At 51.5% G+C, this 14,965-nt stretch overlaps 2 protein-coding genes across 4 annotated transcripts in view; one reads left to right on the top strand and one right to left on the bottom strand.

Annotated features, from left to right (window-relative positions):
* STRN4 (striatin 4) overlaps positions 1-780 on the bottom strand; it is a 24,967-nt gene extending 24,187 nt beyond the window's left edge. For 2 of the 3 annotated variants that reach the window (XM_024979175.2, XM_024979174.2), the window contains exon 1: positions 465-780. In XM_024979175.2, the coding sequence (XP_024834943.1) occupies positions 465-749 (285 nt within the window). In that variant the 5' untranslated portion in view covers positions 750-780. Of the gene's footprint in view, positions 1-29; positions 116-464 lie in introns of those variants that run through there. The other variant, XM_024979176.2, reaches the window with a different exon arrangement.
* FKRP (fukutin related protein) lies at positions 376-10,521 on the top strand. Its single transcript, NM_001099714.2, is given in 4 exon segments — positions 376-408; positions 1,901-1,962; positions 6,579-6,896; positions 6,898-10,521. Coding segments are annotated over 2 exon segments (1,488 nt in total). The 5' UTR covers positions 376-408; positions 1,901-1,962; positions 6,579-6,617; the 3' UTR covers positions 8,107-10,521.
* The last annotated feature ends 4,444 nt before the right edge of the window (positions 10,522-14,965 follow it).

Below are 14,965 nucleotides of genomic sequence, written 5' to 3' on the forward strand. Positions count from 1 at the left end.
GTCCATCGGGCTCCACCTCCAAAGCGCACCTGGTCGGGGACGGAATGCGGAGTCCCTCGTGCGGCACCCTGGGAGCTTTTGGCTCACTCGTATACAAGACCCCTCCATCCTCTCCCAACGCCCTTCGCTGAGCTCTCCTGGGGTCCCCTCGGCCTCCCGAGGCCACTTTCTCAGGAACCTTTCCGCCAGCCGGTTCACTCCTACTCCCCCTTCAGCAGGCTCGAGTCGCCCGCGCCGCCTTCTCCCGGCGACCGCGCGGGCCCCCCTCCCGCCGCCGGCCGCCCGGGTGCCCTCCGGACGCCCCTCGGCCGGCCCCTCACTCCGGCTCCCGGCCGGTCGCCGTCCCCTCCCGCCCCCCCGGCCGTCCCGGCGGCCATTGCTCCAAGATGGCGGCGGCGGCGGCGGCGGGTGAGGCTGGGCCGGGCCGGGCGGGCGAGGGTCGGGGGTCCCGGGGGTGTGCTCACCTGCAGCTCGGCGCGCTCGGCCTCCCAGCGGGCTTTCTCCGCTTCGAAGCGCGCCCACTCGTGCTGGATAAAGTGTAGGATCCCGGGCAGGCTCAGGGGCTCCGGTCCCGCTGTGGGACCGGGGCTGCCTCCGCCGCCACCGCCTCCCTTGGCAGCCGGGCCGGGCCCGGGGGCGGGGACGGAGACCAGGGCCGCCCCCGTCGGGCCGGGGCCCGCGCCGGAGCCCAGCGGGCGGCAGGAGGAGGCGGCGGCGGCGACGGCGGCGGCCGCTCGCTCCTCCATCATGGAGGCCCCGGGGCCGGCCCGCGCGCCCGCTGTGCCTCGCGCGCCTGCGCGGCCGCGCCAGTCCTCGCGCGCGCGCTCGGTGGGGGCCGGGGGGGCGGGTGACGGGAACGAAGTCGGGCGCGCGCCTCGCCCACCCGGGTCGACCCCGAAGGCGCGCGCGTGGGAGGGGGCGCGGGGCGGAAAGGGGGCGCGCGCCCGGAGGAGGGCAAACGCGATCCAGGCCCCGCGCGAGGGTCGCCCCTGGGAAACGCGGTACTTGGGGAGGGACCGCTTTCTACCCCCCCTCCTCCCGTTTCACCCCAAAGAAAGACTCTAGCCCTCTCCAGACCCAAATAGCACTCTCCTCCACAATCACTGTCACTCTTTGAGGGAAAGAACTACCACCAGGGGTGGTTTCAGCAATGACCCCATCCTGATTTTTGGCCCAGGTCGGTTGTCATGGTAACTCCTCCCAGTCTGGAACACCCTTAGCCTCCCCTCCCTTCCACCTTTGTGGTTATGGAGCTCCAACTCTCTCCTGGCCCTGCACCAGGAAGAGGTTGCTAAGGTAACCCAAGTCCCTGGTGGTCCTTATGCCCCTACCCTCATCGGTTACTATGGCAACCTCACCTAGCACTCAGGTAGAAAGGACCCCAGCCCCAAGGACACTGCTGAGGGAAGCAGCTCTTTCCCAGCCCCTCCCCCCAGCCACACAGTTGGCATTACCATGGTAACCATCTCCCCCTTTCCCATCGTGGGAGGTCTGTGGACCAAACCAACCAGGTGTTTTTATTTAGAGGAGATGCTCTGCTGAGAAGTAGTTGCTATGGTTACAAGGCCTGGACCATCCCCAGAGAGGTGAGAAACAAGCAAAGCGAAGTCCTGGTTACTATGGTAATGGGGGCAGTCCCCCTTCCAGTGACCCTAAGACCCACCACGGTAAAGGACACTTTAAGATTGTCTCTCAGGATGGAGTGGGTCTAGGGAAGGGGTTGTCATGGTAACACCTTCTGTCACTCCGAGTCTGACCTTTCTGGACACATTTATGAAAGAAGGGGTGGTTATACGTTGCTATGACATCCTTCCCATCTCACTTTTGTAGGTGAGATGAAATTGTGTTCTGTTGTGTGAAATTGACTGATTTGGGGTCTCCTGGTTTCTCCTTCCCTCAGCGGTGCAGCTGAGCTGGGCTGGAACCGCCCCCCTGAAGCTCCCTCATCCTGCAACCTAAAAGGTAAGAAATCCCTCAGTGTTACCAGCACTCATGGGGAAACTGCCCTTGTCCCCAAAGGTTTCTCCACACGTCAGACGTTTTCTTTATCCATCACATTACCATTCTACAGATGCAGCCATTGAGACTCAGGCCAGGTGAAGCCTGGCCTGAAGTGAGTATCGATCCTCTTACACTGTTTCGTGGGCAATGGCAGGACAGTCTCAGCTTAACAATCCTCTCCTCACTGACCACTTTTTCTCGCTCACACCCGCTTTTGTTTTCCTGCTCTGTCTATAAGTTGTTTGCAGGGATTTTGTCTGTCTTACAGCCTCTGGAAGGACCTGCCCAACCACTGTCTGGTTCATCCTGGGTCTCCAGAACACAGAGGACACTCAATAAATACCTGTTTGTTGAGTAACGAGTTAAATTAATTAACAGGTCATATTCAGCTTTGAAAGCACCTGTTAGGTGAGGACTGGGGAAAGAGGGTTGTCTCACTGAAGATGGGCTGAGAGTCAGACTGTCTTTGTGGACCCAAAAGAGACAGCCAAGTTTATTGGCTAAAATCAGAACTCTGAACCCAGCTTCCCCATCCAGTCCTGGGTTGGCCACTTCCCCTCTGTGTGACCTGCAGCAAGTGACTTCACTTTTCTGTGCCTCAGTTTCCTCATCTTTTAATGTGATCAAATGTGAAGATTAAACGAGTTTATACTGGTAAAATGCTTAGAATACAGTCTGGCACAGCATGAGTGGCTAGAATTGCTGATATTATTATGATCCTGTTATGATCTTTCAGAAGCCTCGTTTCACCCACTTGGCCCCAGTGTTTTTGAGTCTTTACAGTTGGGGAAGCCAAGACCGAACTTGTCACGGTACTAGATGAGTCCTCTCTCTCTCTTCGCTGGTCCCATCATCTCCTCGTTTGGCTCTCACACCCACTGGTCTCTGAGAAACCAGCTCCCGTCCTGTGTTCTATTGGGCACCTCCTGGCCCAGAGTCAGCCAGACAGTGCCTAGTGAAAGTCAGGGCTGGGGGATGGAGACCTGGATTCTGCTCCCTCTGACCTTCCTCTCTCTGGGGCTCAGGTTCCACATTTGAATAACAGGAATCAGTCATTCTTTCCACGCAAATTTATTGAGCACCTGGAGTGGGCAGGGTACTGAGCCATGTTCCAGGTATACAACATGAAACAAAACAGACAAAACAAGACACAAGATAAGTCACATCTACATGAGAACTATTAGGAGAGGAAAAAAGACATAGGAAGTATGAGGGTGATAGGGTGAGGCGTTTTAAGTAGGGTTGCCAAAGGAAGGGGCCAAGATCTGATGGCTGGCGAGGCGGGGGTGGGGGGCATGCAGCTGCTGCTGGGCCGGGAGAGCGTCCAGGCAGACGGAACAAGTGAGTGCTGCAGCTGAGGTCTCCTGGGTGTATTTGGAGAATGGTGGTCCACGTGACTGCAGCTGAGTGGGAGAGGGCAGGGGTCACGTGGGGCTCTGTGGGTCCCCGTGAAGACTCTGGCCCTCCATTTGAGTCAGTCTCCAGCCACAGAAGGTTTGAGAGCAGACGCGGGCAGGACAGGATCTAAGTCAAAGTGGAACAGGATCCCTCTGGGCCCCGAGTGGGACCCAGACCATAGAGGACAAGGGTGAAGCAGCAGGATGGTCTCTATTTTTTTTGTAAGTGAAGCCAAGCAGTCCTCAATCTTTAATTTTTACTTTTTGGCTACACAGCGGCATGTGCAATTCTCAGTTCCCTGACCAGAGATTGAACCCGCATTGGAAGCGCAGAGTCTTAACCACTGGACCACCAGGGAAGTCCCAGGATGGTCTCTTTAGAATTGTTAGACGATTCTGAAACCACCTAAGGGTCTGTTCTGTGCTTCTGTGTACCTGAGCGCTAAAATTCTCAGGTTTTTAAGACCCCAAACATTCTGTGGTTTCAAAGTCTCCTCCCCCTACTGTAATGTGCGTTGTCCGAGCTCAGGAGTCTCGTCTGTCTCTTATGTTATGTGTCCACGGCTGGGTCCCCACTGCCTAGGACAGTGCCCTCTGTGTTGTAGAGTTCCACAAATAGATGCTGAAGGGTGAAAGGAAGGAGGGGTCCATGGAAGGTCCAGAAGTCAATTCCAAGGTCCTAAAGAATAACAAGTCACTCTGAAAGTGCAACGCAGATTCTTAAGCGCCATCTGAATTGGATCAGAGAAGGACAAGCAGGCCTGGATGGCTGAAGGGGATGGGAGGGTGTTCCTGGTGGGTGAAAGAGAAGAGACAGGGAGACCAGGGCAGGGCCCCAGGTACATAGCCCCCGTGCAGCCCTGGGGACCTGAGTGGGCTACACAGACACACAGAAACCATGTCCCAGGTCATCATCTTTTCTCCAAGTACATTTTCAGTGTCCAGCTGCATGCAAGGAACACAGCGGTGATCAAGACAGCCCTGGCTCTGTCCTCTTGGGGCTCACAGTCTAGTGGGGGCAGACAGACCCATTCCCAGACAGTGGCAAACCAGAATGGGCAGCCCAAGGGCTCTAGGAGCCTAGAGGGAATTTCTCACTCAGCTGGTGGTTCAGGGAGGGCTTCCTGGAGGAGGGGGGCATCTGAGCTGAAGCCTGAACATAAGCAGGAGTTCTCCAGAGGAAGAGAGGCATGGGGAGAAGGTGTTCAAGAGAGACTCTTCCAGGCAGGAGGAACAGGATATGGAAAGGCTTAGAAATAAGACTGTTTGGGAATTCCCTGGTGGTCTAGTGGTTAGGGCTCTGAGCTTTCACAGCTGTGGGCCTGGGTTCAATCCCTGGTCAGGGAGCTAAGCTCCCATAAGCAGTGCAGTATGGCCAGAAAAAATTTAAAAATCGTGTGTGGTGGGGGTGAATAAGATCTGTTTGAAGCAAAGCCCAAGATGGCTTAGGCTCAGAATTCGAGGAAGTGTGGCAGGAGACAGGGCTGGGCAGGCAGGTCACACCTTGTGGGACATTGTGAGAAACTTAGACTTTCTCCCCAGAGCACTAGGGAGCCATGGCAGATTCTGAGCAAGAGAAGGTGTGCTTTCTGCAGACCCCTGTGGCTACCATGAGGAAGGGGCTTGGTCAGGAGACCAGGAGGAGGCTGAGTGGGGATCTGGGTGAACCTGGATTGAAGCAGGAGCTGGGGGAATGAAGAGGAGGGGTCAGAAGTACTCAGGAGGGAGGAAGATTAGCTGGGTCTCTAATGTCTCCCTTTCTGGGACGGATTGAACCTAAGATGATCCTTCGTGAGGAAACTGTTTCTTGAGTATCTGCTCAAAATGGGGCGAGTTAGTTATTCCTTCTATGCTGGAAACCCGCGCAAGCGTCAAGTTGTGATGAGGAAGGGAGACAGCGCCACCTGGGGGTTGCCTAGAAATGTGACCAGTGAACAGACCGTAGAGGGTGCTCTATGGAGTACAGCCTTTCCTTTGATGCAGCCCACTCTACTTTTTTGGGGGTGGGGAGAGCAGCTTCCCAGGTGGCTCTAGTGATAAAGAACCTGCCTGCCAATGCAGGAGACCTAAGAGATGCAGGTTCAATCCCTGGGTCGGGAAGTTTCCCTGGAGAAGCAAATGGCAAACCACTCCAGTATTCTTGCCTGGAGAATCCCAAGGACAGAGGAGTGTGGTAGGCTACAGTCCATAGGGTCACAAAGAGTTGGACACGAGTAAAGCGATTTAGCATGCACATACTCTACTTTTTAAAAAATGATTTTTTAATTGTAACAAAAGACACATAGCAAGATTTGTCATCTTAACTGTTTTCAAGTGTAGAGTTTAGTAGAGTTATGTATATTCATACTATTGGGGAAGCAATCTCCAGAACTTTTTTGTCTTGCAAAACTGGAATTCCATTCCCATTAACTAACAATTCCCTTTCTCCTTCCCCCATGGTCCCTGGCAACCACCATCTACTTCCTGTTTCTTTGAGTTTGACCCATTCCATTAAAAAAGAAAATTAATTAGTGGCCAACGTTACAAATTGGAATTTCTGACTTAAAACTTCTAGCTTTTCTTGCAAAACCATCTGGCTGATCATCAGGAAAGAGATGGCCAGATGGCACAGGATTTGAGGAAGTGAGGAGGAGACAGTAGGGGAGAGGGGCTGGATGGCCACAGCTCTGACCCCAGGGCCACAGTGTGGGAGGGGAAGGAAGGAAAGACCTGGGGTAAGAGCAGGCAATGAAGGGGTCTGGGCATTTGTAACTGAACCCGAAACTGAAGAAGTTGACAATGAATAAAATGGTGGGATTGAACAAGGAAGACGGGAAGGTGGTTCATTTGATAAAAACTTCTGAGCATCTAGTGTGTCCCTGGCTCTGGGCTGGGTGGCTGTGGGGACCCAACAGTGACAAAGACAGGCTCTGGACCCCCCTCACACAGCTTTGTCCCTACCCGTAATGAATTAGAGTGGTAAGCTAGAGTCAGAGAACCTGGGGGAGGCTAAAGGAGACCAGAGAGGGGGCTGAAGGATCCCAGACTCAGCCTGGGATCAGGGAGGGCTTCCTGTAGGAGGAAAAGTCAGAACTGAAAAATAAAGAAAGGGCTGGGAGAGGAAGACAGGGCTGAGGATGGGTGGGGGAGTTTCTGACACCAGTTCCAGTCTCCCCTTTTATCACCCCACCCCCACCCCAGGATACCCCGGAAGCTCGGCTAGGGCCTGACTTCAGCCCCATGCGGCTCACCCGCTGCCAGGCTGCCTTGGCAGCCGCCATCACCCTCAACCTTCTGGTCCTGTTCTACGTCTCATGGCTGCATCACCAGCCCAGGAGCTCCCGGACCAGGGGTTCTCGCCGTGGATCCACCTCTGGCCCCCGTGTCACCATCTTGGTGCGAGAGTTCGAGGCCTTTGACAACGCGGTACCCGAGCTGGTGGACTCTTTCCTGCAGCAAGAGCCCACCCAGCCGGTGGTGGTGGTGGCCGACACGCTCCCTTACCCGCCCCTGGCCCTGCCCGCGAATTCCCAACGTTCGCCTGGCGCTGCTCCAGCCCGCCCTGGACCGACCCGCCTCAGCCTCGCGCCCGGAAACGTACGTGGCCACCGAGTACGTGGCCCTGGTGCCCGACGGGGCAAGGGCCGAGGCACCAGGCCAGCTGGAGCGCATGGTCGAGGTGCTCCGAGCGGGCGGCGCACGCCTGGTGGCCGCTCCCATCGCTTCGGCCAACCCAGCCCGGTGCCTGGCCCTGAACGTCAGCCTGCGGGAGTGGACCGCCCACTACGGCCCAGCACCCTCCGCACCGCGCTGCGACGCCCTGGACGGGGACGCCGTGGTGCTCCTGCGCGCCCGCGACCTCTTCAATCTCTCGGCACCCCTGGCCCGGCCCGTGGGCACCGGCCTCTTCCTGCAGACCGCCCTCCGCGGCTGGACGGTGCAAATGCTGGACCTGCCCTTCGGCGTGGCGCGCCAGCCTCCACTGGCCACGGCCCATGCGCGCTGGAAGGCGGAGCGTGAGGGGCGCGCACGGCGGGCGGCGCTGCTGCGAGCGCTGGGCGTCCGCCTGGTAAGCTGGGAGGGCGGGCGGCTCGAGTGGTTCGGCTGCAACAAAGAGACCCCGCGCTGCTTCGGGACGGTGGTGGGCGACACGCCGGCCTACCTGTATGAGGAGCGCTGGACGCCCCCATGCTGCCTGCGCGCACTGCGCGAGACGGCCCGCTACGTGGTGGGCGTGCTGGAGGCGGCTGGCGTGCGCTACTGGCTGGAAGGCGGCTCGCTGCTGGGGGCGGCCCGCCACGGGGACATCATCCCATGGGACTACGATGTGGACCTGGGCATCTACCTGGAGGACGTGGGCAACTGCGAGCAGCTTCGGGGCGCCGAGGCAGGCTCGGTGGTGGACGAGCGCGGCTTCGTGTGGGAGAAGGCGGTGGAGGGCGACTTCTTCCGCGTGCAGTACAGCGAGAGCAACCACCTGCACGTGGACCTGTGGCCCTTCTACCCCCGGAACGGGGTCATGACCAAGGACACGTGGCTGGACCACCGGCAGGATGTCGAGTTCCCCGAACACTTCCTGCAACCTCTCGTGCCCCTGCCCTTTGCAGGCTTCGTGGCGCAGGCGCCTAACAACTACCGCCGCTTCCTGGAACTCAAGTTCGGCCCCGGGGTCATCGAGAACCCCGAATATCCCAACCCGGCGCTCCTGAGTTTGGGGGGAAGCAGTTGAAGCTGCCGTGCCTGCTCCCGGCGTCCAGAGAACATTCAGGCACAGGGCGCTGTCCTCTGCTTGGTGCAGCTGGCGTTTGGTGGGCGGGCCAGGGATGCGAAACCGCCAAGCCCCGGATGTCAAGGATGCACCCTACCCAAGAGTTCCAGAACCAGGGCTCTGGGGCTGGGACAGTTTTTGAAAGAGAAGGAGAATATGAGTGTAGGTTCTGGGGTCAGACTGTCTTGTTGCAATTTTTCTGTGCCTCGGGTTTCCTTCGGTTTTGCGCGCGAACCCTCGGAGTCTAGCGCAGAGCCCAGGACGCTTGGCTGTTGAGTTGCTTTCGCCACTAGAGGGCGACCTTGTCCTACCTTGGTGCCAAGGCAAGCATAAGCCCAGGACCTGGGTTCACTGGCTTTAAAGTCTTTTGAGACTTTGGTCTTCGCTCTGGTCTCTTGAGCCTGGCTGGACAGGATAACAATCCGCACACCACCACCACCACCCCTTTTTTTTTTTTTTTTTTCAGAAAATGACCTCCTTCCCTCTTGGGCGAGCCCTGGGGGGGTGCATGCTGCTATTCACCCCATCTTGCAGAGAAGGAAGCAGGCTCAGAGCTCAGAGATGCAGATATGGTTCTGGATCCCAACCCCAGGCCACTAAACTGGGTTACCTCATTATTTTAGCTCTCTGCACCTGTTCGCCCACTCGCAAGGCAGGATGAACAGTCCTCATAGCTCACATTTACTGAGCACTTACTGTATATCAGGCTTCGTTCTCAACATTTCACACGGAGTAACTGACTTATCCCTCACCTCTACCGTCTGAGGTGAGAGCTGCTATTATTTTAATTTTACAGAGGAGAAAACTGATAGTCTCTTGTCCAAGGCCGGACAGCTTGGGAAGTGTCAGAGTGGGGGACTCGAACCCAGGCTGTCAGTCTGGAGACTTCACTGCCGTTGCCCACATCGTCTTTGCAGATGTGGTACCCCAAGGTGGGGGCTTGGGAAGCCAAACCACTTAGCAGGTGACGCGGTGGCAGCCTTCCTCTGGTGATCGGGCACCTCAGAGGAAATCCTGCTTGGACATGTACCTCCAATATGCGTGTTTATTGCTAAATTATATCCAGGCACTACTGGCATTCTGTATATTAGTAATACAGCTCAACTTATTCCATTTTAAAATTAAAAAATAGAGAGGGCTTTGTTGATCAGCCTTATCCCAGTGACATGTCCTGCACACCCCTTGGGTATGTGCACTTGGCTTTGAGAGCACAGGCTCTGAAAAGGGAGAGGCCTGGGTTCAAATCCAAGGACTGCTGTGTCCTCCCATTATGAACTTGGGCCATGAGGGACTCTGCTTCCCTGCACCTCAGTATGCACCTGAGAAGTAGGTAACGGTGATCCTTGACCTGCAGGAGTAAAGGGGTTGTGAGTCAGGACCAAGTGTGGCTCTTGTCTTTCTTTGTGACCGTAGGCAAGTCACTGCTTCTCTGAACCAGTGGAGGGATTGGTGATCTTGCAGAAGTGTGAAGCCCTTGGAGGAGAAGGCTTCACCAGCAAGAGAAGCTAAATGCCACTTCGGCCCAATCTCCAGAGGCTCAGACATCCCAAGCCTGACCTCTTATAATGCAGCCTCTGTTTCTAACCACTGAACCTGCCAACTGCTGGCAGTCTGTTGGGTTCCCAGGGAACATTCTGGAAACTTACGGGGATGATTCAGGTTATCGATGTGGTTGGACAGTGTTCTTGGCTCTCTGCACAGTCCAGGGAAATGTCTTATACGCAGGGCACCTGCACACAACGAAGCAGGGACCCTTGTCACATAGTGTTTCAAAATGTCCCATCAGGCATTCACGAAGGACTGGTGATATTCAAAATATTTTGCAACTGGTATGGTAATATAAATGTATAAATCAATATATATATCACATTTTTAAAATATTTTTTAATTCTCAAAATGATCAAAATTATCTATATATCCATACTTCTTATTGCCAAGAACCTAACTTGAAGCTCAAATCACTTAAATTATGGTAATGGTTTTGTTTCATTTAGAAATTGTTGGTGTGACTTCTTGATTGACACAGCTGTAAATGCATATATACATGAAATATATGTACATATATATATTTAAAACAACCTTTTCTTAGCTGTGGTTTGAGAAAGGAACCACATCATATGCTTCTAGCAACTTTCCATTAAATGAGAATCATTAGAAACTTGAGATCTCAGTAGATAAAGAATTTCTCTTAGACTCAAACTTAGTGTGTTGGTGGTTTTTTTTTTTCGAACTCTCTGCAGTTCCTGAACTTACAGCAATTACGTTTGAGACTTTTCTAGCCCTTAAAATATTGTGTAATCACTTTGCTCAATATCTTTATATTCAACTAAGTAATGGGATGACAGAAAACCTATCAAAACAACTAACTTGAACTAATAAGTTTGTTGCAATTTGTCTTTTTGAATTTTACTGCTTTCTCAATTACTCTTATACTGTTCACCAGCCAGAACGGAAGCTTTTTCAATATTTTAACAACCAGCCCATCCACATTAGCACAAATGAATGAAATTTCAGCCCTACTTGGAAAACCCTGGTTAAGAATTATCCAAGTCCAGAACTAGACTCTCCTTGGGCAAACACAAAGTCCTTATTGGATGGTTTTCACTAGTTCTGAATTTTCCAGGAAGTGCAACTACCATGAAAGATGAGGGAAGTATCAGGTTTTGTTCAAAGCTTGGCCAGGGATTGTCAACAATATCAAAAAATCATGTTCCACCTGGTTCTCAGTAACTTGATACTTATGTTGCGTGTTTATAGCAGACTAGGGAGCTGCCTACTTTACAGGTGTAAATGTTTGGTTTTTCTCAGCTTCTGGGGAGATGGCCCCACATATCTGCATATTGAAATACATATTATAAATTTTTATCGTTTTTTTAAAGTTTTTATTTATTTGCTATTTTGGCTGCACTGGGTCTTCCTTGCGGTACACAGGTTTCTCTTATTGTGGAGCATGGGCTCAAGAGCTCTCGGGCTTAGTAATGGCGGGCTGGCCCAGTGTTCTTGCCTGGAGAATCCCAGGGACAGGGGAGCCTGGTGGGCTGTCGTCTCTGGGGTTGCACAGAGTCGAACACAACTGAAGCGACTTAGCAGCAGCAGCAGCAGCAGCTAGAGTTAGGCACTTAGTCGTGTCAGACTCTTCGCAACCCCTGGCAGGACTGTAGCCTACCAGGCTTCTCTGTCCATGGAATTCTCCAGGCAAGAAACCAAGGTAAACCATTCCCTTCTCCAGGGGATCTTCCTCACCCAGGGATCAAACCTGTGTCTCCTGCATGGCAAGCAGATTCTTTACCATCTGAGGCACCACGAAGGGAGGGTGGCCTACCACAATGTGGGATCTTAGTTCCGCAATCAGGGATCAAATCCATATCCCCTGCGTCGGAAGGTGGATTCTTAACCACTGGACCACCAGCAAAGTCCCAAATTCCTATTCTTTTATTTCTCCTTTTTCTTACAGTTTGGGCAATATGGGATTATTTTGTGTGTGTGAAAGGATTTGCTTTTTAAATTTTTATTTCTGATCCAAATATAGTTGATTTACAATGTTATGTTAATCACTGCTGTGCAGCAAAGTGATTCAGTTGTACACACACACACACACTCCTTTCTGTTATGGCTTATTGTAGGATACTGAATCTAGTTCTCTGTGTTGCATAGCAGGACCTTGCTGCTTTTTGGAATCATTTTAATATCAGGTGTGAGTGGGTTATATTACCTATGAACCTCATTTCAGGAGAACTGAGAGGACTTTCCCAGAGCTGACATGGAAGTCAGCACAAGCACTGGTGTGGCCCTGCCTGTGGTTTAAACACAAAAGCATTAACTTACGGGTTATTAATTCATTGGTAAATGGTCTCTGCCAAGAGTCCCTCATGTTTAATTTAATTTTTGTGTCCCTGTGCAGCATGGGGGATCTTATTTCCCAGACCAGGGATGGAACCCATGCCTCCTTCCGTGGAAGTGCAGAGCCCCGACCGCTGGACCACCAAGAGTACCCTATTACCCTGGCTCTCTCTGGGGACCCCGCCCTAGATCTCCCCCTGACCCAGCAGCCCAGGGTTAACACTAGGCACAGTGGGAGGAAATGTCTCAGTGGCTGTCAGATGGGCCAATGCATTTACTAAGTAGCGTCTCTTGTGTATCACCACTGGACATTACAGAGTATTTGGTCTGAAAAGCGAATGGCACACAAAGACATGTTTACAAGTGCACTTTTATGCCCGGCAACTCCCAACTGGAAACGATGCAATGTCCTTGAACACATGAAACAAGCTGTATACATCCAGACAATGGAATACTTCTCAGTAATTAAGGTGGACAGGGGGAGGGATGAACTCCTGATACATGTGAAGACATGACTGAATTTCTAAAGCATTATGCTGAGTCAAAGGAACTGATGCAGAAAGCTCCATACTGTATGATTCTGCTACTGTGAAATTCTAAGAGACAAAAGGAAATCCTTCAGAATCAAAAGCAGATTAGTGGTGGCTGGACCCGGGGCGAAGGAAGGAAATAACTGCAAAGGAGCATGAGGAAATCTGGGGAGGCAGTGGGAATACTGTGTTTTGTGGTGGTGGTTTTTCACGAGTGTAAGTATCTGTCAAAACTCATCCTTCAACTCCCCCGGTGGTCCTGAGGTTAGGACTCTGAGCTTCCACTGCATGGAGCGTGGGTTCGATCCTTGGTCAGGGAACTAAGATCCCACAGTTCTCGAGGCAAAAAACAAACCTCCTCCCACTTTGTGCTTTGAATGATGCAGTTTATTGTATGTAAGTTATACTCAATAATGTTGACCCTCCAGAATGCAGAATTTGGCCACTACATATTCTTTATATGTACATGTATTTTCTACATAGATTGTATACGCAATTTATTACATATGTAGGTGTTTATCTCTTTAAACAGCCATCCCTCATCACCCAAATCTAATCCATTCCCCCAAAAGCACAAAATAGAAAATTGGAGAATAAATAACTGTTTCAATTGAGGAAAATAAGACACCTCTTTCTCCACCCAAAAGCCCCAAATGATTTCCCTAAATATCATTCAACACTCTTATCAAACACTTCTATAACTACCCACTAAGGATTTTGGCATAATAGAAAACATTGAAAACAATTTTTCAACTCAGTGGACTCATTAGTGGCTATGTTCGTGCACAATACACAGTTTTGCACAGAATCAGATATGAATCTTTTTTCTGGGTCACACAGCAATGATCAGGAGATGTAACTAAATAACTCTCCGGAAAGGTCAAAGCTACAAGATAACATTTATGATTGGATCCATGTTGGTGGTGCCTCCAGGCACCTGCAGAAGTCTACAACCCAGGGAAGGGGAGAGTCTATCAGTCAGGAGTAATATGCTTCAACAATCCACAAGACAGGATCCTGTTAGAACAGATGAGCCTTGATTGCTATCTTCCGCATCAGGGATGCAAACAGGACTGCCAACAGTTACACAGCAAGTTTTTGATTCAAACAGCAAATTGGGACTTTTTAAAAAAAAGAGCAAGCCATTATTTTAGGGTAATGAGACTTAAGATATCAAGAGGTAGGGACTTCCCTGGCAGTCCAGTGGTTAAGACTTTGCCTTCCAATGCAGGGGATGTGGGTTCCATCCCTGCTTGGGGAGATAAGATCCCACATGCCTCGGGGGCCAAAAAACCAAAACACAGGCAGTGTTGTGACAAATTCAGCAAAGACTTAAAAAAAAAAAAGATACCAAGAGGAAACTGCATTACTATGGAGATGGTTACAGTGGGAAAGGTATTTACCACTGGTGGTACAAAACTTTTAACTAAAAGATAAAATACCTAGGAGAGATAATACCCACGTATTGTGTACCAGTTAATGTTTTCTCAACTGTTTACATCTGTGTAACCATCAGTCATATCAAGATACACATTTCCCATCATAGAAAGTTGCCCTCAACTTTCCTGGTGGTCCAGTGATTAAGACTCTGAGCTTCCAAGGCAGGGGGCACAATTTCAACTCCTGGTTGGGAACTAAGATGGCACATCAGCTTGTTTTAAAGTTCCTTTCTGCCCTCTCCAAATTGACAGATCTTCGTGTGCAAGTCACTCAGTCACGTCCTACTCTTTGGTCATGCCCTACTCTTTGTGGATCGCAGTCCATGCAATTCTCCAGGCCAGAATACTGGAGTGCGTAGCGTTTACCTTTTCCGGGGGATCTTCCCAACCCAGGGATCAAACCCAGGCCTCCAGCATTGCAGGCAGATTCTTTACCAGTTGAGCCTCAAAGGAAGCCCAAGAATACTGGAGTGGGTAGCCTATCCCTTCTACAGTGGATCTTCCTGACCCAGGAATCAGTCACCACTGTTCTGAGTTCTCTCATTATAGACCAGTTAGTTTAGCTTGCTCTAGACTTTCATATGGGACTTCTCAGGTGGCATTAGTGGCAAAGAACCCACTTCAGGTTCGATCTCAAGAAAATCCCTGGAGGAGGGCATGGCAATCCACTCCAGTATTCTTGCCTGGAGAATCCTATGGACAGAAATGCCTGGTGGGCTATAGTCCATAGGGTCGCACAGAGTTGGGCATGATTGAAGCAACTTAGCATGTAGACCTTCATATAAATGGAATTATAAAGCACTTACTATTTCCGGTTCCATTCAAAGTGTTATCTGTGAGATGCATCGCACTGAGTGTATCTATCTATCTATATATTTTTGCCCAGCAGCCTTTCATCAAATGATGCTTGTACCCAGTAATCCAGTTGATGTTTCTAAGTTTTGGCAATTACAGAGAGCAACTCTAAACATCTGTGTACCAGTTTTTGAGTGAATAGGAACTTTCCTTTCT

Source organism: Bos taurus, chromosome 18 (assembly GCF_002263795.3).
Source record: "Bos taurus isolate L1 Dominette 01449 registration number 42190680 breed Hereford chromosome 18, ARS-UCD2.0, whole genome shotgun sequence".
NCBI lineage: Eukaryota > Metazoa > Chordata > Mammalia > Artiodactyla > Bovidae > Bos > Bos taurus.